Below are 22,402 nucleotides of genomic sequence, written 5' to 3'. Positions count from 1 at the left end.
AGATCTAACATCACCAGCATCGCTCTACCACCCGAATCCAGCACCTCCTTTATCGCCTCTGAGACTTCCAGGAGAGCTGTTTCGGTGCTAAGATTGGTGCGGAAACCCGATTGGGTAGGGTGCAGTAGGTCGTGGGACTCCAAGTAATCGGCAAGCACCTTGTGCACATGCTTTTCTATGACCTTCGCAAAAGCCAGCAGGAGCGAGATAGGTCTATAATTCGCCAACACCTCCACATCCAAACCAGGCTTTTTAAGCAAGGGAATAATCATTGCCTGCTTCCAGGACTGGGGAACCACACCCTGTGCCAGAGAACAGTTCAACAGGGGGTTCACATGTGGATTAATGATAGCTGCCATTTTTGCCAGAAATTTTGCGGGGCAGGCATCCCGGGGGGAACCTGATTTAAGCCCAGTCATCAGGTCAAATGAAGCGGTCATAGAGAGAGGAGGAAATACAGCCAGGCCCACACCTGCGTTAGGCAGGGTAACAGCGGCATTCTCCGCCCGGCCGGACATCTCAGGCTCCTGCACAGGGAAGGAGTCCTGGATCCGTTGGATCTTAGAGGTGAAAAAGTCCGCGATCGCCCTAGACTCCATCTATATCTATCTATCGCCCTCACTCCATCTATATCTATCTATCGCCCTCACTCCATCTATATCTATCTATCGCCCTCACTCCATCTATATCTATCTATCGCCCTCACTCCATCTATATCTATCTATCGCCCTCACTCTATCTATCGCCCCCACTCCATCTATCTATCGCCCCCACTCCATCTATCTATCGCCCTCACTCTATCTATCGCCCTCACTCCATCTATATCTATCTATCGCCCTCACTCCATCTATATCTATCTATCGCCCTCACTCCATCTATCGCCCTCACTCTATCGCCCTCACTCCATCTATATCTATCTATCGCCCTCACTCCATCTATATCTATCTATCGCCCTCACTCCATCTATATCTATCTATCGCCCTCACTCCATCTATCGCCCTCACTCTATCGCCCTCACTCCATCTATATCTATCTATCGCCCTCACTCCATCTATATCTATCTATCGCCCTCACTCCATCTATATCTATCTATCGCCCTCACTCCATCTATCGCCCTCACTCTATCGCCCTCACTCCATCTATATCTATCTATCGCCCTCACTCCATCTATATCTATCTATCGCCCTCACTCCATCTATATCTATCTATCGCCCTCACTCCATCTATATCTATCTATCGCCCTCACTCCATCTATCGCCCTCACTCCATCTATCGCCCTCACTCCATCTATATCTATCTATCGCCCTCACTCCATCTATCGCCCTCACTCTATCGCCCTCACTCCATCTATATCTATCTATCGCCCTCACTCCATCTATATCTATCTATCGCCCTCACTCCATCTATATCTATCTATCGCCCTCACTCCATCTATCGCCCTCACTCTATCGCCCTCACTCCATCTATATCTATCTATCGCCCTCACTCCATCTATATCTATCTATCGCCCTCACTCCATCTATATCTATCTATCGCCCTCACTCCATCTATCGCCCTCACTCCATCTATCGCCCCCACTCCATCTATCGCCCTCACTCCATCTATCGCCCTCACTCCATCTATCGCCCTCACTCCATCTATATCTATCTATCGCCCTCACTCCATCTATATCTATCTATCGCCCTCACACCATCTATATCTATCGCCCTCACTCCATCTATCGCCCCCACTCCATCTATCGCCCCCACTCCATCTATCGCCCCCACTCCATCTATCGCCCCCACTCCATCTATCGCCCCCACTCCATCTATCGCCCCCACTCCATCGCCCCACTCTATCGCCCCCACTCTATCGCCCCCACTCTATCGCCCCCACTCTATCGCCCCCACTCTATCGCCCCCACTCTATCGCCCCCACTCTATCGCCCCCACTCTATCGCCCCCACTCTATCGCCCCCACTCTATCGCCCCCACTCTATCGCCCCCACTCTATCTATCGCCCCCACTCTATCTATCGCCCTCACTCCATCTATATCTATCTATCTCCCTCACTCCATCTATATCTATCTATCGTCCCCACTCCATCTATCGCCCTCACTCCATCTATCGCCCTCACTCCATCTATCGCCCTCACTCCATCTATCGCCCTCACTCCATCTATCGCCCTCACTCCATCTATCGCCCTCACTCCATCTATCGCCCTCACTCCATCTATCGCCCTCACTCCATCTATCGCCCTCACTCCATCTATCGCCCTCACTCCATCTATCGCCCTCACTCCATCTATCTATCGCCCCCACTCCATCTATCTATCGCCCCCACTCCATCTATCTATCGCCCCCACTCCATCTATCTATCGCCCCCACTCCATCTATCTATCGCCCCCACTCCATCTATCTATCGCCCCCACTCCATCTATCGCCCCCACTCCATCTATCGCCCCCACTCCATCTATCGCCCCCACTCTATCTATCGCCCCCTGTTGGACCTGGCCTCGTGGAGTGGTTCTCTCCCCCGTTCCTCAGCACCCAGTGAGCTTAACCCTGCACCCAGAGTTCCCTGCGCAGCGCCCCGTTATCGTAGCCTGCCCCCAGAGTTCCTGGTCGTCCTGCTCCTGTACGCCCAGACCCCATAGCCGACGACCAGCCCTGCTGATCCCGTCCCACTCCGAGCTCCTAGAACCTGCATGCCCCACAAGGCCCGGCAGCCATCTTCCTTCCCCGAGACCCCTGACTCCTTGGACCTAGCGTGACCCGGGCCCCAGTGAAACCTAGACTACAAGGCGCGCCAGTCCCGGCTGGGGGGGTAAAGGGCATCCCGAGTGAGATAAGCCAAGAAGTCTCGATCACACCTCCGGCCTCCCCTGAGAGACCTGTTTCTGTCACACCTGGGCCTCCCCCCCTGTGGGCCAGTTTTGATGGCACCTCTGGCCTCCCCGAGTGCTGGCTCCAGACCCTGTTGGGCGTTTGGAAATTACTGGGTGCATCCTCAAAGGATCAAAGAGCCAACCGCCGGACCTCCCCAACGACCAGCCCCCAAGGCATGAGGCCTCCGCCTGCAAGGATCCGGACATCAAAGGGCCACTGGACTATATCAAGGCCCGCACCATAACTAGCGGGCAGTTGTATCCTGGACAAGAAAGCCCTGCTGATCTGATCGCGGCTGACCTTAAGGAGAATCCACTTTGAATCGCTGAGCCCTACTGACGCTGTCGCGGCTCCTTCTAGTAACACGGAACTGAACCATCGGAGCCCTGCTGACGCTGTCACGGCTCGTCCTCTCAAAGACTGAACTAAGACCTCGGAGCCCTGCTGACGCTGTCGCGGCTCGAGCTTGAACTAGAAACCACCTGAGCCGTGCTGATGCTGTCGCGGCTCCTCAAGACCTTCTCCGGATCGAGCCCAGCTGACCTCGTCGCGGCTCGAGGAGTACTCTGGTCCGGCTGGACCATCTACGCTACCATCACGACCCGAGCCGACTCGACGTGAGTGAAGCAGCTAGTACGACCATCATCTTTCGTATCCCCCGGCTCGAGGATTGAGAGCTGTGTGCAGGGTACACTTCGTACTGGCCTAAAGACCAAGATTGTCCCGCTTCCATCTTCCCGAATTACTACAAACTTTACGATCCCTCGATCGCTTGTAAATAAGAGTGCTGATTCATTTTTACTGCTTGATAAAGAACTTATCACTGAATACCTACAGTGTGGGGTCCGTTCGTAAGTGTGGTGTGAGCTCAGTGGGTACGATCCTAGACTCGAAGTCCTCACCGGTGGGAACCTCATGATAAGACTCAGCAATATCTGTGGAAGAGGTGGGTCTTGGAGTGGTCGGGTGAGTACAACCTGGCCCTCTGAGATCGCCCCTTCTAACACCCCCACTCCATCGCCCCCACTCCATCGCCCCCACTCCCTATCCACCACTCCCTATCCACCACTCTCTATCCACCACTCTCTATCGCCCCCACTCTGTCTATCGCCCCCACTCTGTCTATCGCCCCCACTCTGTCTATCGCCCCCACTCTGTCTATCGCCCCCACTCCATCTATCGCCCTCCCTCTATCTATCGCCCTCCCTCTATCTATCGCCATCTATCGCCCCCACCCTATCTATCGCCCTCACTCCATCTATCTATCGCCCTCCCTCTATCTATCGCCCTCCCTCTGTCTATCGCCCTCCCTCTGTCTATCGCCCTCCCTCTGTCTATCGCCCTCCCTCTGTCTATCGCCCTCCCTCTGTCTATCGCCCTCCCTCTGTCTATCGCCCTCCCTCTGTCTATCGCCCTCCCTCTATCTATCTACCTATTGCATCACCACAGAATCACTCTGCACCACCACAGCATCACTCAGGGGCACAACAACATCACTATACACTACCACAGCATCACTGAACGTCACAGCATCACTCGTCGCCACCACAACATCACTCAGCGCCACCACAGCATCAATCTGTGCAACCATTCAACAACAACTGGTTCAAATATATTCTCTCAATGTTTCAAGCTTTATTACAAACTAGCAACCCGTCCCGACCTTGTCCGGGAGCATTTAGGCTTCCCCTACCCCCGCCTGCCGCGACATTGCCCAGCAGCCCGTGGCCCCGCCAGCAGCCCGTGCCCGTGCCCCCGCCCACCCCCCGCCTACCCAAACATTGTTTTAGTAATTTCTCGTCCCCTGCCTGGCCCGACACCCGCAGATGTATGACGCTACATCGGGGTCAGCTACATCGCACGCTGTAACATCGCGTCTATTACATCGCTTCCTCCATTTAATCGGGACCAATGACAAAGCATCCCTTTTCAACGTGATTGCATTGCTTCCCATTGGCCCGAACATCACCCCGCAGTACATTACGTCGCAGGGAAAAACAATGCGGTTTCTTGTGTTTGCCGCATGAACCCACCTCTACCCCTGTCCCCCCCTCCCGTCCCCCTCGACCTCAAATCTTCTACTTTTATTACTTTGTTAGTATGGTATATTATTAATTTGTAAATTGCAAGTAATGTAACCCTATTTTTTTTTTTACTTTTATTTTAATTTTAGCCTGTTTCGTGTAAGGAAAGCACATGCAGGTTTGGAGATCCGTCTTCCCTTGCAGGCCCAATCCATGCATTTGCAGTTAGTCTTAATGGCTCACAAAATACCTCCTGTCTTTACTGATGAAGGAGTTTTTGTGACTTCTTGTTAATATACATTTTGCAAAAACTCGGTATTTGTACAGTGCCACCTAATCACCCATAAGGGTCTCTAGACTTTGGGGGCGAGGGGGAGACTACGTGAGCTATTACCCTGAGTCACATGATGCTGAGCTGATCTGCCTCATTACGAGCAGCACGTTTATTTGTCATATGTGTGGCAACTCCTCTTACAGCAAGTATCACAATTATTTGTTTTGTAATAAATATCATCAGCTCCAACGGGTCAATAATTATTGGGGGGAAAACGCTCAGCATTTAGTAAGACATGCAAACAATTTTGGTGCGGAAAGCAAAGAAAACGTACATGTTACACCCCCCCCCCCCCAAAATGAATTGGGTGTTATTTATTGACCTTAATAAACGTTGACTCTGCAGACGTTATAAAGTGTGATAAATGCCATACAATTTACCAGACGTATGTAATGGGGGTATTAGACTTTGCACATTATCTCTCTACATTTGTCAAAGAATCTCTACAATTCTCAGTAAGTGGCAATTCAAAAGTTTTGAGTCCTTGTTAAATTGTTGGGACAATTCGGGTAATCTCTGCATCACATTAGTTTTCAAGTGATAAGGAGTTTACCAATTTTCCTGAAATGTTGGCATTTGTGAGAAAAGCTGTGTAACAGTTGGACCATCAGCTTTGCCAAGCATTACGCATATGGGGTTAGACCATGCGGGGTGAGGGAAAGCGGGAAAAGGAGGTTCACTTGAAAGGGGATCTCTATGGGCATTGGGGTTTGGGGCATTGGGGTTTGAATATATTAATGCGGCCGTCCTGCTGTGAAGACAGCACCATCCAATTCTTTCCGAGCCTCTCTTTGGTGCAGCGGATGGCAGCAGATAATTCTAAAAACTGGCATGGGCATTCAGAGGCCCACTGGAGTTCAAATAACAATAATTGTAATTTTGGGAACATCGGCATAATACTAATTACCTGAGATACCGCACTGGGCCATCCACCCTACCATCCATCCATCCATTCATCCATCCATTGACCCATCCTTCATCCATCCGCACCCTACCAGCCCCACCATCCATACACCTACCCATTCTTCATTCGCCCATCCATCCATCAATCCATCCATCCATGCATCCATCTTGCCTTCCACCTTTCACCCGTCCAGCCACACACCCTTCGTCCGTTCACCCACCCTCTCACCCATCTATCCACCAGCCCATCTTCCATACATCATTCATCCATCTTCCATCCACCCTTTCATCCATCCATTCATCCACCCAGCCGTTCTCCCGTCCATCTAACCACCCAGCATTTCACCCGTCCAACCATACACCCTTCATCCATCCATCCATGCATCCATTGATGTACATAACGAAACAGCTTTGAATGTACACGTACATGAATAATGATACAGCATACAATATTGACAGTATTAATGCCCTAACATCCTGAACATCGCATTATTTTTTTCTTTACGTTATTTCTCAAAAATGTTCATGTGGAATTAATTCTTTGTAGCAGTTGTTGCAAGTTCGGGATTCGAACTGCCGACATTCCCCTTCATAAACGTTCTGTTTAGTTTAGCTCTTTACGCTATCATACATTTTTAATGGGAAGCTGGTATTTAGAGACCCAACTTGTCTTCTGTGAATGGTTATTTGGACAGTCAGCGCTGTATTATATTGTTCGTCCAAATATTAATTTTTGTGCATTACAAACAACAGTCACTCACCCTCTCACCCATCCATAATCCACCAGTTCATCATCCATACATCATTCATCATGCAACCATATTATATTGTTCGGCCAAATATTCATTTTTGTGCATTACAAACAACAGTCACTCGCCCTCTCACCCATCCATCCACCCATCATTCATCCACCTGATCATCATCCATACATCATTCATCATGCAACCATCTTCCATCCACCCTTTCATCCATCCATTTATCCACCCAGCCGTTCACCCGTCCAACCATCCACCCTTTCATCCATCCATTCATCCACCCAGCCTTTTTCCCGTCCATTCAACCTCCCAGCATTTCACCCGTCCAACCATACACCCTTCATCCATCCGTCCATCCACCGATGTACATGACGAAACAGCTTTTCATGAACACGTAACAGAAAAATTATACAGCATACAACATTCTCAAAAATGTACATTTTGCATAAATTATTTGTAGCATTTGTTGCAAGTTGGGGATTCGAACTCACGACCTTCCCCTTCATAAACATTTCTTATATCTCTTTAGGCTATCATAAATTAATTAAGAAAAGCTAGTCAGTCAGCGTGGTATTTTTTTTTTCCCCACATTTGTATCTTCATGTGCCTCAGCGAGGTATTTAATGTAAGCTCGTAATGTTTATCTTCAGGTGACAGCATACACCATTTTCAAAAATGTACATTTTGCATAAATTATTTGTAGCATTTGTTGCAAGTTGGGGATTCGAACTCATGACCTTTCCCTTCATAAACAAATCTTTTATCTCTTTACGCTATCATAAATTATTTATGTATCTTCATGTGCCTTCATGTGTTTATCTTCAGGTGCCTCAGCGTGGTATTTGCGGGTATTTATTAGCTCGTAATGTTTATCTTCAGGTGCCTCAGCGTGGTATTTGCCAGTATTTATTTCAACATCGTACTGTTTGGATCAAGTGCCTATTTTATCATCTGGGTATTTATAATGTTTAGCTTCATGTGTCTCAGCATGGTATTTGCCAGTATTTATTTCAACAGCGCCATCCAAATCATGTGCCTCAGCGTGGTATTTGCTGGTATTTATTTCAACAACCCCATCCAAATCAGCCTCCAAACAGCCATCCGATGTAGATGCTATGCAATCGCTAGCGACTTAAAGGTCCATGCGATGTTATAGCATACGTCGTAATTGCATGCATTCTGAAGCCTGCCGCGATGTCCTAGTCGCGTTGGATGGAAGCGCGATGCAATACTTTCGTTGCAACAGGTGTTTCCCGACACCCACCTTCCCCGACACTGTCCCCGGAGCATTACCTGAGCCGCAGGTCCTCATTTCAGCGCTCCTCGCGCCTCAGCCACCGGTCCTCATTTCTCCGCTCCTTCCCGCCTGTCCGACGCCGCTCCTCCCCCGCTCCATGTCCGCCGCTCCGCGGACGCCTCTTCTCCCCGTGCTGACGTGAGCACGCACGTCGCCGCCGGCGCTACTTGGGGGGGGGGGGAGGGGCTACTTTTTTTTTTTAAATATAAATATTGTAAATAACGTTTTATTTTGTCATTTATATAGCCTATAACCATCTACACACCCTGACGATTTCAACGGTGTATAGGGTGTGTAGATTGGCGCTGTGATTCCCGAGTTTACCCGCCTCAAAGCCTGAAAGTTCTTACTTTATTATAGTAGTATAGATGTCACAAAAAGATGTTAATATTTCACTTATGTTCTTGGATTTTCATCACAATATAATACACTGAACATAATCTTCACAAAAGTTATTTACAAAAGTTTAAGCTATTGCCATTATAAATTACAATAACTTTTATTTAAGCATAATTTTTTTTTTTTTTAAAACATTGTTATTTGTAATATCAATACATCTAAGTCACGTAAATACAACACATATTGCATTACAAATGCTATAGGTGTCACATTTGCGAAAGTTAAAACTATTGGCATTGTAAATGACAAAACTATTAATTTCGCTATTTTCAAAACCAAAACATAAATAAAAAATGTGTCATTTACAATACCAATAGCTTAAACTTTCCTAATGCGAGACCTATTGCATTGCAAATGCTTGTTCAGTCATTATTGTACAGATTTAGATGTTGATGGCCTGGTCTATACTACAATAACAGTACAGATAAAACATTTAGATAGCAACACAATTTGAGTGTGTGTGTGTTACAGAATCCAGCAGTGTATATTGCATAACCTTATATGTGACACACCTACCTTTTGATGACGTGGCTGGGTGATCAGTGTCCCATCTTCCAGATAATGCGATTCAGTGAAATCTCTCGTGAGCAGCTCCCTACAAACAGGTAGAAAGCAGACCAGCGTCCATGAGTAACGAGGGTCCTTTCATGGTATGAGACCCCTCTGCATGCTTAGAGGAGACACAGGCTCAGTTCGAAAGATGTATTGGAGGGGACATCACAGTCACTTCATTCTCCACCCCTAAAGGGACTTCACAGGGAGTGACATCACCTGATCTGCATTGCCTGCTTTGGTCATTATATATGCATAGTCACTAGAGAAAAAGCCTTTAGTCAAAGTTGAGTTAAGATTTGTTAGGTCGATTTGATGTGCTGACTGTCGCTCTTCATTCTAGTTATAGTACTTTTATTTCCCGCTGTGGGTTTGAGACAATCAAGCCGCGGCAGAGCAGGATGCCAGGCTCTGTCCTTGGCACCATTTCCACCTCAGTCGAGCTAGATCATGGAAGGAAACCGACACTACCTCAGGGGAAAGACGCGGAGCAAAGGAACTTTGTCGTCGCACACCCACTCAGCAAGTAAGGGAGGGGGGGAGGGACAATCGGGGGGGGAGGGGACGGAAGAACGGGGGGGAGCGGGGAGCACATACATGGGTCTACTCACTATCATCTGTCCTTTCTTTACTCTATCTTTCTATCTTTCTATCTTTCTTCTTACACTCACACAGGGGAGAAGTACACGCAGGAGAAGGGGGATGGTCCCACACACAAGCGAAAGACCGAAAAGACGCAGAGAAAAGCCACTGCAAATGCGGAAACAAAAGCATTGTAAATGATAAACAGCAACAAGAGTAGCATTGCGTCTGACATTAAGATAGTGTCCCTAAACGTCAAGGGTCTAAACAGCCCGGTGAAAAGGAGGAAGGTACTCGAACACCTTAGGAAACTCAAGAGCGACATATACATACTCCAAGAAACAAGATTGCAAGCAGAGGACATCAGCCGCATAGGGGCCAATTGGATAGGTGAGGTGCAGGGCTCACCAGCACAGAATAAGAAGAATGGGGTAGTAACAATTATAAGCAAACACTCCAAAATAGAAGTGGTAGGCTCTCAGGCAGACACACAAGGGAGAATGCTCACGACGACACTCAGAAGGGCAGGGGAGACATTCCAAGTAGCTAACATATATGGGCCCAACAGTGACGACAGAACATTTTGGGAGGGGGTGGGCGCACAACTGTACTCACTACCTCTAGGAGACCTGCTGATCGTCGCGGGGGATATGAACCAAGTCCTGGATCCAGCAATTGATAGGCATCCATACAGACCAAGCCAAGCAACAAAAAATCCCCACATCCTTAAAAATCTCTGCTCCAAACTAAGTCTAAGTGACCCTTGGCGCATAAGTAACCCAGACGCCAGGGAGTACACTTTCTACTCCAACCCACACAACTCATACAGCCGAATAGATTATATTCTGATGTCAGAAACACATACTCACCTTATAGACCACACGGAAATAGGACCCAGAACTATATCAGACCACTCACACATAAGCCTAACACTATCGGGCAAACACAACGACGAGCCGACCCGCAGATGGCGGTTCGACGACAGCCTGCTCCAAAACGCCCCAGCGAGAGCCAAAATAGAGGAGGCAATAAAAGAATACCTACTACTAAACGATGAACCAAACACAAGCAGGGAAGTCCTATGGGACGCCCTGAAGGCCACCATTCGGGGAACAGTCATGACAGTCAAGGGAAGGATGAACAAAGACAGAAACAAGAAAGTTGCAGAACTGGCGAAGGAAATTAAAAAACTTGAGAACAGCCACATAGCCAGATTAGAGGACAGGAACACACTCACAAACCTAACTAAATTAAAGTACGAACTAAACAGGATACTGAGCGAGAGAGCGGGCACTTGGATCAATAAATATAAATCAATTAATCTGTGCACTGCAAACAAAGCGGGCAAAAACCTGGCATCCTATCTGAGAGGAAAGCAGAGACACCACATGATAAGTGCCATCAAAGACAAACAACTGCTTATTTCAAAGACAAACACGGCATATCCCAGACCTCAAACAAAGACATCCTTGAAGTCTTCAGGGATTTCTACGAGGGACTGTACACAAAGGATGACACACTGCAAGATGATGGGGGGAAAGAGCTACTAGCGAACATAGCCACACCCACACTGACGGACCAGGAACGAGACATCTTGGAAATGCCCATAACGGGGGACGAGATAGAGAGAGCCACGCAAGGCCTCAAAGATAACAAGGCACCCGGACCAGACGGGTTCACAGCTGGCTTCTATAAGCAATACCTGAACTTACTTAAACCCACAATGAGAGAGGTATTCACGGCATGCGCCCAGAGCGGACACATGACACCCTCAATGGCTGAGGCAAATATAATAGTGATACCCAAGGAAGGGAAAGACACAACAGAGGCGAAGAACTTTAGACCGATCTCCCTCATCAATGTAGACTGCAAAATATATGCAAAAATCCTAGCCAATAGACTCAACGCTTACCTTCCGAAACTCATACACAACTCGCAAGTAGGCTATCTTAAAAACCGGATGTCACATGACAACACGAGACTCCTATGCCACGTAATTAACCACTCCTCACGCAGCGACAACGCAGCAGTCATGATAGCTTTAGATGCTGAGAAAGCCTTTGATAGAGTCTCATGGCCCTTCTTGGATCAGTGCATGGGGAAATTCAGGTTAGGTCCAAACTATAGGAAGATGGTGATGGCCCTATATGAGAACCCCAAAGCAAGGGTGGTGGTCAATGGAGGCACATCAAACACACTCAACTTGGGAAGAGGAACTAGACAGGGATGCCCCCTATCACCAGCCCTATTCCTGCTAGCCATAGAACCGCTCCTCACGATGATCAGAACCAATGTGGACATTGTTGGGATACCAATAGGGGGAGAGACCTTCAAGCTAGCGGCGTACGCAGATGATGTACTAATAGTCACCGAAGACCCAGAGAGATCCATAAAAGCACTGACTGACACCATTGACAAATACGCCAAGGTCTCGGGGTACAAACTTAACAGGGACAAATCGGAATGCAAACCGCTAAACATCCACGCAACAAGAACAGTATTAGGAACATCAGGACTTACATGGCAACCAAAACCCATAAAATATTTGGGCATCCTTTTCGAGAGGGACCTAAGAATGACACTGGAACACAACGAGCTCGCAACGATACAGAAAATCAAGGACAAGGTAGAGGGGTGGTCCCCCAGGTTCACAACATGGTGGGGAAGGATAGAGGCGATCAAAATGATGCTCTCACCAATGGTCAACTATTTGCTAACAATGCTCCCACTGACTAACACAGAGAGCTTCCACAAGACACTTGACAAGTTACTAAACAGCTTCCTCTGGAGGGGGAAGAAACCAAGAATAAGCCTACACAAGCTAAGGCTATCTAAAGAACAGGGGGGCCTGAACATAACGAATTTCAAGCGATTCCAGACGGCATGCATAGCTAGACAGGGACTACATTGGCTAGACCCAAGAAAGGAATACACCCCAGCATGGCTATCCTTTGAGCGCGGCCTACTAAAGGGCATGAACCCCATAACTCTCCTGACAGCCACACGACACCCAGCAATGAGGGAGAACCCCATCCTCAAGAACACAAAGATAGCCCTACTGAGCGTCGACAAAACACTAGCAACAAGCATCAGGGGAGGCCAATTTGAATCCCTCTGGCACAACCCTACCTTAAAATACAGAGATAAGGTTCTGGACATGCCTGTGTGGTACAGACAGGGCATATCCACGGCCCATGACCTTCTAAGACAAGGCGAGAACACAACGTTTGACACACTCAAGGAAGCGCACAACCTACAAAACATAGAACTATACAACTTCCTGAAAATAAAAGTAGCTATTAGGAAGGCAAACCTCACAAGTCAGACACCGTCGCTCTTACAGCTTGCAGCCAATCTCAACAAAACAGGACACCAAATAGCACACCTCTACAGAGCCCTACGCCCCAAACACACCAAACTCAATGACAAAGTCACAAACTTCTGGGGGACTGTAGCGGGGAAGGCACTAAGCGAAACAGAAAAGGCCGAATTGTGGAGATCGACCACTAGGAAAAAGATAACTGCCTCACTAAATCAGACCAAATACTGGTTAGTGCACAAGGCTTACTGGACACCGGCCCGCCTATCCACCCTGGGGATCCGAGAGAGCGACACATGCTGGAACTGTAACGATGGTAGGGGGGATTTAGAGCATCTCTTACTCAGCTGCCCCCAGATCAAGGGTTTCTGGGAAAGAACGGGGAAGCTTATCAAGGACATCACTGGCGTAGCCATACACATAGATTTTCCAAGTCTAGTCCTGGGCTTTGCATCCCCGTCCATCACAACGACAGAAGACCGCGACCTCATTGACCTACTGTTAACGGCTGCAGTCAAAATAATCCTAAGCAACTGGAAGGACACCACAAAAGCGACACCGCAGGCATGGCTCAACTGGGTCACCTTCCTAAGAGGGGCAGATAACATTACAGCGAAATATACACCGAAAACACACAGGCAATCAAACATGTGGAGGCCCCTAGATCTCTACCTTTCATCGCATAAACCCCCCTAGGCGCAGACACCAGACACTAGACAGCCACCGAGGGACACACCACAGGGACCGACACTCCAACAAGAGAAACCGGCTAGGAAGTACACTCTCCTATCTCCTACCTCTATCACTCTCTTTCTCTCTATCGTCCGGGGTGTTATACCCACCAGGCAGATCAATGGGGGGAAAGAAGACAACGCCAAGCAAGACTCGGTTAACGGACTTCTTCCTTCTTGGACTAGTAGATCTATCCGACCCCACGCACCATGGCAAGGAACAAACTATTGCAGGACAATACTACTATGCCCCCCCCCACCCCCCCCCCCGGCGCCTTCTTTTTTTTCTCTTTTCTTTCTTTTTTTTCCCTCTTTCTTTCCGCCACTCATGTATGCTCCATGTAAATATATATTTTTTTATATACAATAAAAAATTACAGAAATAAAAAAAAAAAAAGATTTGTTAGGTCGACACAGCTGCAACAGAAAGGTCAAGGTAGTAACTTAACCTTATCTCCTACTTACATTTATAGAGTCACTCTTGTTAGAAATCAAAACCAAAAACATTGAAATTCAATAGTTCTTCTGGTCAAAGCACTATGCCTCTGTGCCTCACACCGTCTATGCTCTGGTGATAACAGAGTTGTGATTAGTGTTAAACAAAGTAAGTAATCCTTAAAACATGTAACTACTGCTTCAGAGATCTATTTTATTGGTATTCAGCTTTAGCCTTCAGCGCCGAGACACCTAAGGGTAATTGCAGCGCTTAAAAATTGCATAAATAAATAAATAAATAAAATAAGCTACACATGTGAATAGTAGGATTAGAAGAATGTACTCACATATGCCTGCATTGGATGTTTTTTTAGAATTGTTATGAGTTCTATTTTGTCAGTTAAAGAGAGGCAGTTTGCGGATGAGGTTTAATAAACCCAACATGCCTAGTTCATCTCGGTGTATGATCACTTTATTTAAATGTGGAAAACACCACATTTATTTGGCGACGATCGGGCGGAAGATAGCCTCAACGCAAGCCTAATTAAGCCGGAACGCGTCTCCTCCAGCGGCTGTCCGCTATTAAGAAGGGAAGCGTTTACTTCACTGCGGCAGACTTTGACGAAAGGAAAGTTATTCGTCAATCGTTTATTATCTGGTGAGGAGAACGGAGGGAGGCTTTTAATAAATAATGCGCATATCTTCCGTAATGTGATTAAAATTGGAAGCATCGCATTAGCAATTTGGGTGTGAGTTCAAGTTACGTGAGAGCTCTTGCGTTCCAGTGGCACTTGGCATTGTTTTCGTATGAGTGTCAACTAGTACGTAGACGTAGACGTGAGCCTACGCAGTTTTGAGTTGATTTGGAGCTGCGCAAAAACGTAACTGGATATCGGCGTTTCAGTGACGTCAAGCTGTGAGACTTTGCCTTCATTTTACTTGTTGCGTTTCAATGCCTGCTTGCGTTTCAATGACGTAAGGAAGTGTGCGTTTCAGTAAGGTGGTCTCGACCGAATGTGCTCTTTGTTTTCGTAATGAGGGATCTGCATCAAGAGCCATCGCGTTGCTAAGGAAATGGGCAACGCGTACTTCAGCTACATTACGAGACGAAGAGCTTTGTTTTTCCCTCTTATTTCGAAGAGAGGTTTTGAAAGGTCAAGGTAATTGTTATTTTTATCTTGAATTCAACGGATAGATGCACAAGTTAGTTGATGAGCCACTTAAATAAAGTGGATCTATAAAAAAAGACCGCAATTTGAAAGACTTGGAAGTTATTTTATATGAGTCCTTTATTTTACGTATCATCTCTAGGTGTGTGATAAAATTAAAGATTTAGAGTCAATATTTATCACATCATCTATGTAAGAAAAAAAGGGAAATAACAGTATTGAGAAAATTGAAGTATTCTCATTACCTTGGTGGTACAAGTGTATAAATCATTTATAAAATTATTTTGTGATCTTTTTACAGATGTAACCATTATTTAGTAGCTGGTGGTGGTAATTGGATACAGTAGGAGGGATCTGCAAAGTTACACACTGCTGGCGAGTAAAAGCTGCATTTGCACTTCGTTGATTACAAACGATTTTATTTCAAAGCCGCTTTTGCTCTTTTGCACAATGCTGATATGCTGCTAGTTTTAAATCCGATTTGGGGGTTTTAATACAAAGGGGAATTCCTTTTAATTACTGTTTGTGTGCCTGCATATTTACCTTGTCTGAGGCTTCCCCGGTCCGCCACGGCTTGGCCGATTGCTGCGGAGGGAAGACCTCAGGGCACCTCACTTCCGGGAGCCTTCTTCCGGTGAGGTTAGTGTTACAGTCGCCAGCGCGACTATTTGCAGCCACACTGGGCAGGACGCGCAGCGGACGTGCGCAGCGGGCGCGCCGAGAGCGCGCTCAAGGCAAGCCCGTCTGCGCCCGTCCGTGTCTGGACCATGCTGAGGGCCATTTACTCTGCCAGTATTGGAAAGGGAGATGCCAGCCGGCGCCCTTATAGCCGAGCAGATTTATTGTCCTGGAATCCGGGCCCTCATACAGGTCAGAAATGTTGTAACCTGACCATTGACAGGGTGTGGGGATGCCCTGACTGCAATTTCCATCTGCCCACTCTCTGGACGAGAGCCCACCGGACGGTCCTGCAAGTACGGACAGTACAGGCAGCCCTGATTAATGCCCGTTCTATGGTGAAACACTCCGTGAATATCTACAAACTTATTATTGATAACAAACTAGATATTCTGTTTATCACAGAAACATGGCTTAGGGAGTCCTGTGCACCGGTGGTTGAGCTGGCCGTCCCCCGAGGCTATCGCCTTGCTCGTGCCGATCGCAGTTTGGGGAGAGGAGCAGGGACAGCTGTGATGTTTAGAGAATCATGGACATTTGTATGTGAAAAATCTTCGAAGGTAGTGGAGGGAGAAGCATTTGACTTCTCCTTCATCCTAACGCCCCATTTTACATTAGTGGGAACTCTGATCTACCGCCCTCCCGGGCAGATTTGGTCATTTATAAAATCTTTAGGTGAATCCCTGGCAGAACAAGTTTTTCGCTTTTCCAGATTTCTACTTCTTGGAGACTTTAATATCCATTTGGATTCCCCTGAGGCCCCTGATACTCGGGCCCTTATGGATCTCTTGGGTCTGATCCAACTGACCCAGTGGGTCGCTAAACCTACTCACACACAGGGCCACTTATTAGATCTGGTATGTTCCAACTTTCCACTAGAGGTTGATGATCCCCGGCCGGTGACTTGGACAGACCATGCTCGGATTACTTTTTCATGGGCCATGAGCAAGTCGTCCTGCCAATCCCCTTCTCCTTTGGGGCCTCTTGCCCGCAAGATTAGTATACCTGGGCTGGTGGAGGCCTTGTCTCACTCGCAGGCAGCCCTAGTAGATGATCTGGAAGGGCAATTCGACTAATTCAATGCTTGGGTTAGCCACGGGGTCGAAGCCACGTGCAAATCCATGTCTAGAATCCATCAGCGTGAGACGCCATCGCAACCCTGGTACTCACTGACGCTAAAAGATCTGAAGCTTAATTGTAAGAAGTTGGAACGACTTTGGAGGGTGGCATACTGCCCGCTAGCCAAATCCAAGCTTCGCTCTTCGCAGAGAATATATTACACCGCTGTTAGGAAGGCCAAAAGCGAGTACTACGCGTCCAGAATACTGAAGGCAGATAACAATAGCAAAGAGATCTTTGCCATCGTACAAAGCTTTATGTCACCTCAAGCAGAACTAAAGCCCATTCCCATCTCCACAGGTTGGTGTGAGGAGCGGTCGTCCTTTTTCATCAATAAGATCAAACTGATTGAAGAAAGCTTAGCTTTGTTTGCCACGCCCTCACACCCTCTACCTGATCTGCCACTCTGCTCGCCCCCCAGCAAGTCTTTCTCCCAGTTTGACCGGGTAGAACTGCCAGATATCCTCTCCATCCTCAAATCGCTAAAATCAGGATCTCCTTCAGATTCCTGCCCAGCCAGAGTTCTGGCTGGAGTTGCTGATATTATAGGCACGGAAGTCACAGCGATTGTTAATAGGTCGCTGCAGTCTGCTATGGTGCCGATACAATGGAAGCAGGCTAAGCTCCTTCCACTATTAAAAAAAACATCGGCTGACCCCCTTGTCACGGCAAACTATAGACCGATCTCCCTGCTTCCAGCGTTGGCCAAAGTCTGTGAGAAGGTGGCCTTTCGACAACTGAATGTCTTTGTTGAAAACTCAGGGGCCCTCTATCCAGCGCAGTCAGGCGTTAGATCCTCCTATAGTACGGAGACTGCTCTTGTGGAGGTGACGGAGGCAATCAGAGAATGTCTGGATAAGGGCGGCAGAGCGGCGCTGATTCTATTAGACCTCTCTGCCGCCTTCGACACAGTACCACACCAGCTTCTCCTGACGCGCCTATCCGCCATCGGCCTCTCTGGGTCGGTGTGGTCATAGTTGGAATCCTTTTTGACCTCCCGCTCCCAGCAAATCTGGATGCCCCCCTATTCCTCATCGACCAGAGAAGTTCAGACGGGTGTCCCGCAGGGCTCAACGCTAAGCCCGCTTCTTTTCAACATCTATATGACCCCACTGCTCTTTCTGGCTGAAAAACTGTGCGCCAAGATTATGGTATACACCGACGACACCCAGCTGCTGTTCACCTGGGATGACCCGATCGTCAGCACAGAAGCGGCGCAAAGATGCTTAGCCGCCGTGTTCACCTGGCTTGCCCAGGCGAAATTAAAATGCAACAAGGGGAAATCAGAAATCATACTTTATGGTCAATTTCCCCCTCAGTTCACAGAAGCTCCGTGGCCCCCTGATTTTCCCGGGCCTTTATCGGAGGGTGGCCCAGCTAAGAATCTAGGCATTTGGTTTGGAGCAGATCTTAGATTTACTGAGCATATAAAAAGACTTACAGGCATCTGCTTTGGGACCCTCAAATCCTTAGGCAGATTCCTTCCTCTGCTCCCGCAACCTGCCAAGGAGATGGTTGCCCGGGCACTTATTCTGTCCCGCTTGGACTATGCCAATGCACTCTTCCTTGGCATTCCGACATACTTGACCAACAAGCTACAACTTATTCAGAATGCGGCGGCAAGACTCCTTCTAGGCGTCTCTAAACGGACCAGTATAAGAACACAAATGTGCACACTCCACTGGTTGCCGGTGATCCAGAGGGTACAATTTAAGGCTCTGGTCCTAACACACAGAGCTTTACACGACTCCGGCCCCTCTTATATCAAGAAGAGAGTGGCTTTCTACATTCCCTGACGCTCGCTTAGGTCTGCTGCCCAACGACTGATGGTAATTTCTCATTTTCGTCGAGCTAAGATGGGTGGTCAGTCTCTTTCGTTTAAAGCAGCCATCCTGTGGAATGCCCTCCCGTTAGTGCTGCGCCTCACTCAGGACCTAAGATGTTTTAAAAAATTACTCAAAACCCACCTTTTTAAACAGCCCTACTAATTCTTCTTCTCTCGCCACTTGTTCTAGACTGCTTCGCGCCAGGATACTCAGGAGTAGTTGTGCGCGTTATAAATCACAATATAACATAATATAACATAACATATAAGGTGCATGTGTATTTTATGTGCTTAATTTCATCCTATTTAAGTCATAATGCAAAATGTCACTCAACCACCTTTCTTTTTGACAAGCCTGGGTGAACCAAATGTTAAATGGCAAAAATGGAGAAAAAAATTGCAAATTATGCGAGGGTTTGTGGCACTAACTTAAGTGCAGAACGTAAACATTCGTTGTTGCTTCACTGTCTTCGTGGTGAGGGACAAGAGGTTTTGGAACATCTACCAGACCTTAGTGCATCTGAACAAAGAAATCTAATTGAATATGAAATATGTATTCTACAACTTGATCGTCATGATCTTCCAAGGTTAAGTACATAAAGGAAAGATATCACTTCAAATTACGTGAACAAAAAAAGGATGAGTCAGTTGAGAAATTTGTGTCAGCTTTAAGGAAATTAGCTTCATCATGCAAATTTGGTCAAGCAGTGGAGGAGAGAATTAGAGATCAGTTTGTATGAAATGTGCACATGACAACATCAGGAAAGAACTATGGTTGAATGATGAACCGCCATTACAAGAAGTCTTAGCCATTGCTAAACAAGTAGAACACATGATGAAATGTTTATTTTATTTATCATATTTGTAGAGCGCACAGCTTCTCAGAAGAGTGTACCGACGCCAGCGAAAACAGAGCAATAAAGGGGGGAGGCGCGTATAGGGGCGAGGCCAGAGTTACTGCTGAAACAGCCATGTCTTCAATAATTTCCTAAAGTGCGGAATGGATGGAGCTTGTCTGATTGTTATCGGAAGTTCATTCCAAAGGTGAGCGACCTGGACTTGAAAGGAGCGCCCTCCTAAGTGGGCGCGATCGAATATAGGCACACTCATCCGATGTTGGTGAGAGGATCTGAGGGCTCTACCAGGTGTGTAGTAGCTCGCTCTCCTCCTGATGTAGGCAGCCCCGATACCATGTAAGGCCTTAAAGGTGATGGACAGGGCTTTGAACTGGATTCTGTGGTGAATGGAGAGCCAATTTATGTTGGACCCGGCCTCGTGGCGTGGTCACCCCTAAACCAGACAGCTTCCCAAGACCCTGAACCACCCGACCCTTCCCGCCATGATACACATCCCGACCCTGGGCTTCCTGTCCTCGTCCCCCATTTTCCTGGCATCCGAGGCCGAGGCCCATGTCCCTGCACCTAAAATGGCCGCCCCGGCCCCAGCCCGACCTCGGCCAGGGGGTAGAGCGCTCCCTGTGAGCGAGAGAGGGAGGAGTAGCTTGGTCACACCTTCCACCTCCCCTCGAGAGATGAGTTTCGATCACCCATCCGGCCTCCCTGAGGGCTGGCTTCAGGCCTGCTGAGTGTCTGGGATCCCTCCAGACCCAACTTGAAAGGATGAAAGTAGCCGCCGAGGCGAAACCCCCAACAACTAGCCCCCAGGTGCGAAGACCTCCGCCTGCGAGGACTCCGGACATCAAAGGAAGGGAGTCCTATATCAAGGGTGGCTCTGGAACGATCAGGCAGTTGTATCCTGGACTACGAGAGCCCTGCTGACCTGGTCGCGGCTCCTCCTTTGCAACCGAAGAGACTCCTGAGCCCTGCTGATTAGTCGCGGCTCCCCTACTATCCAAAGAACTATCTGAGCCCTGCTGACGCTGTCGCGGCTCCACTGCTACCGAAGATCACCGAGCCCTGCTGACGCTGTCGCGGCTCCTCTGTAACCGAGAAGATCACCGAGCCCTGCTGACGCTGTCGCGGCTCCCCTGCTACCTTGAGAACTTGAGCCCTGCTGATTCGTTCGCGGCTCCCCGAAACCGTAAGACAACGACCTCCTTGCTCGAGCCCTGCTGATTCGATCGCGGCTCGAGAGACTACTCTGGTCTGGCTGGACCCAAGATCACTCTGTATCCCCCAGCTTGAGGATTGAGAGCTGTGCGCCGGATACCTTGAGCTTTGAGACTGTCCCGCTAACCTATCCCTACCAAGACTCTTTGAGCCCTTGCTCGTCTGTACTTGAGAAACTACGGATCATAAAGATCCATTTTTATTTTGAAGAGATAAAGAATACGTTCTCTCAAAACCTCCAGTGTGGTGTCTCTCTGTTGAAGTGGTGCTAGCGCAGCGCGTACGAATCTAGATTCGAGATCCTCAACCTGAGGGTCTCCCGCCAGTGCTCGGCTGTATTCCTAAGAGAGGTGGGTCCCAGGCTGGTCAGGTGCGAAATCTGTCCCCTCCTGAGATCGGCCCTCTAACAATGGGGAGCCAATGTAGATTCTTGAGATGGGGCGAAATGGGAGTTCTCGGCCTCAACATCAGGATGGCTCTAGCAGCCGAGTTCTGCACAACCTGAAGTTTGCTGAGGAGACAATCTGGGAGACCTAGGTAGAGGACATTAGCATAGTCCAGCCTGGAGGTGATAAGGGCCTGAACCACAGTCCTTCTGTGGGAGAGAGACAAGATTAACTCAAGGAGAGAAAGATAAAACGACCACTTCTGAAGCAAAAGTAGAACCTAAGTTAGAAGAAGTTGTATGCCAAGTTAAAAAGGACAGTTCTGTAAATAATGATAAAGGAAATTCCATGTCTAACATTACAAATGTTCCTGTGCAAGAAAGTAGACCGGTTTGTTTTAGATGTGGACGTTTTGGTCATATGGCCAATGCTTCCCTTTGTTCAGCTTTAAGAGTAGCACGCAGTGCATGTGGTAGAAAGGGACATTTTGCTAAATGTTGTAAAACCAAAGGTAATAGAGGCAATAGCACAACAAAGAAATTGTCCCAACCACAGGTAAAGTCCGTCACATTTCAAGTTAATGGTAGTGTAGTGGATATTGATGATGTACAAATTAACTTAAACCCCTTGCATGCTCATGACTAGCTCAGCTCGTCATGAGCTACGTTGCTCCTGTGCTTATGACGAGCTGAGCTAGTCATGGCCTTTAGAACGCTCACACGCTAGGCTAATTCCCCTGCTGTGCGGAGCGTTCTAAAGAAACGGGTGTGGCCGTGACGAGCTCAGCTCGTCATGAGCACAGGGGCACTGTACTGCATGACGAGCTGAGCTCGTCAGGAGCATGGGGGCGTCGTGCATGCCCCCAGCACAGCAGGAGAATGTGCGCAGCAGGGAAGGGGTTAAATTTGACTCTTGTTGGCATATTACAATAATGGAGGAACAAGTTTTTCCACAACAAA

The 22,402-nt window shown here is 47.9% G+C and overlaps 1 protein-coding gene across 1 annotated transcript in view; it reads right to left on the bottom strand.

Annotated features, from left to right (window-relative positions):
• The window catches only part of ADAM33 (ADAM metallopeptidase domain 33), a 227,705-nt gene that overhangs the window by 74,416 nt on the left and 130,887 nt on the right, over positions 1–22,402 (bottom strand). The window contains exon 4 of the mRNA XM_086962852.1: positions 9,095–9,173. Coding sequence (XP_086818978.1) covers positions 9,095–9,173 — 79 coding nt within the window. The remainder of the gene's footprint in view (positions 1–9,094; positions 9,174–22,402) is intronic.

Source organism: Lissotriton vulgaris, chromosome 3_1, assembly GCF_964263255.1.
Source record: "Lissotriton vulgaris chromosome 3_1, aLisVul1.2, whole genome shotgun sequence".
NCBI lineage: Eukaryota > Metazoa > Chordata > Amphibia > Caudata > Salamandridae > Lissotriton > Lissotriton vulgaris.
This window is presented reverse-complemented; position numbering and strand designations above follow the sequence as displayed.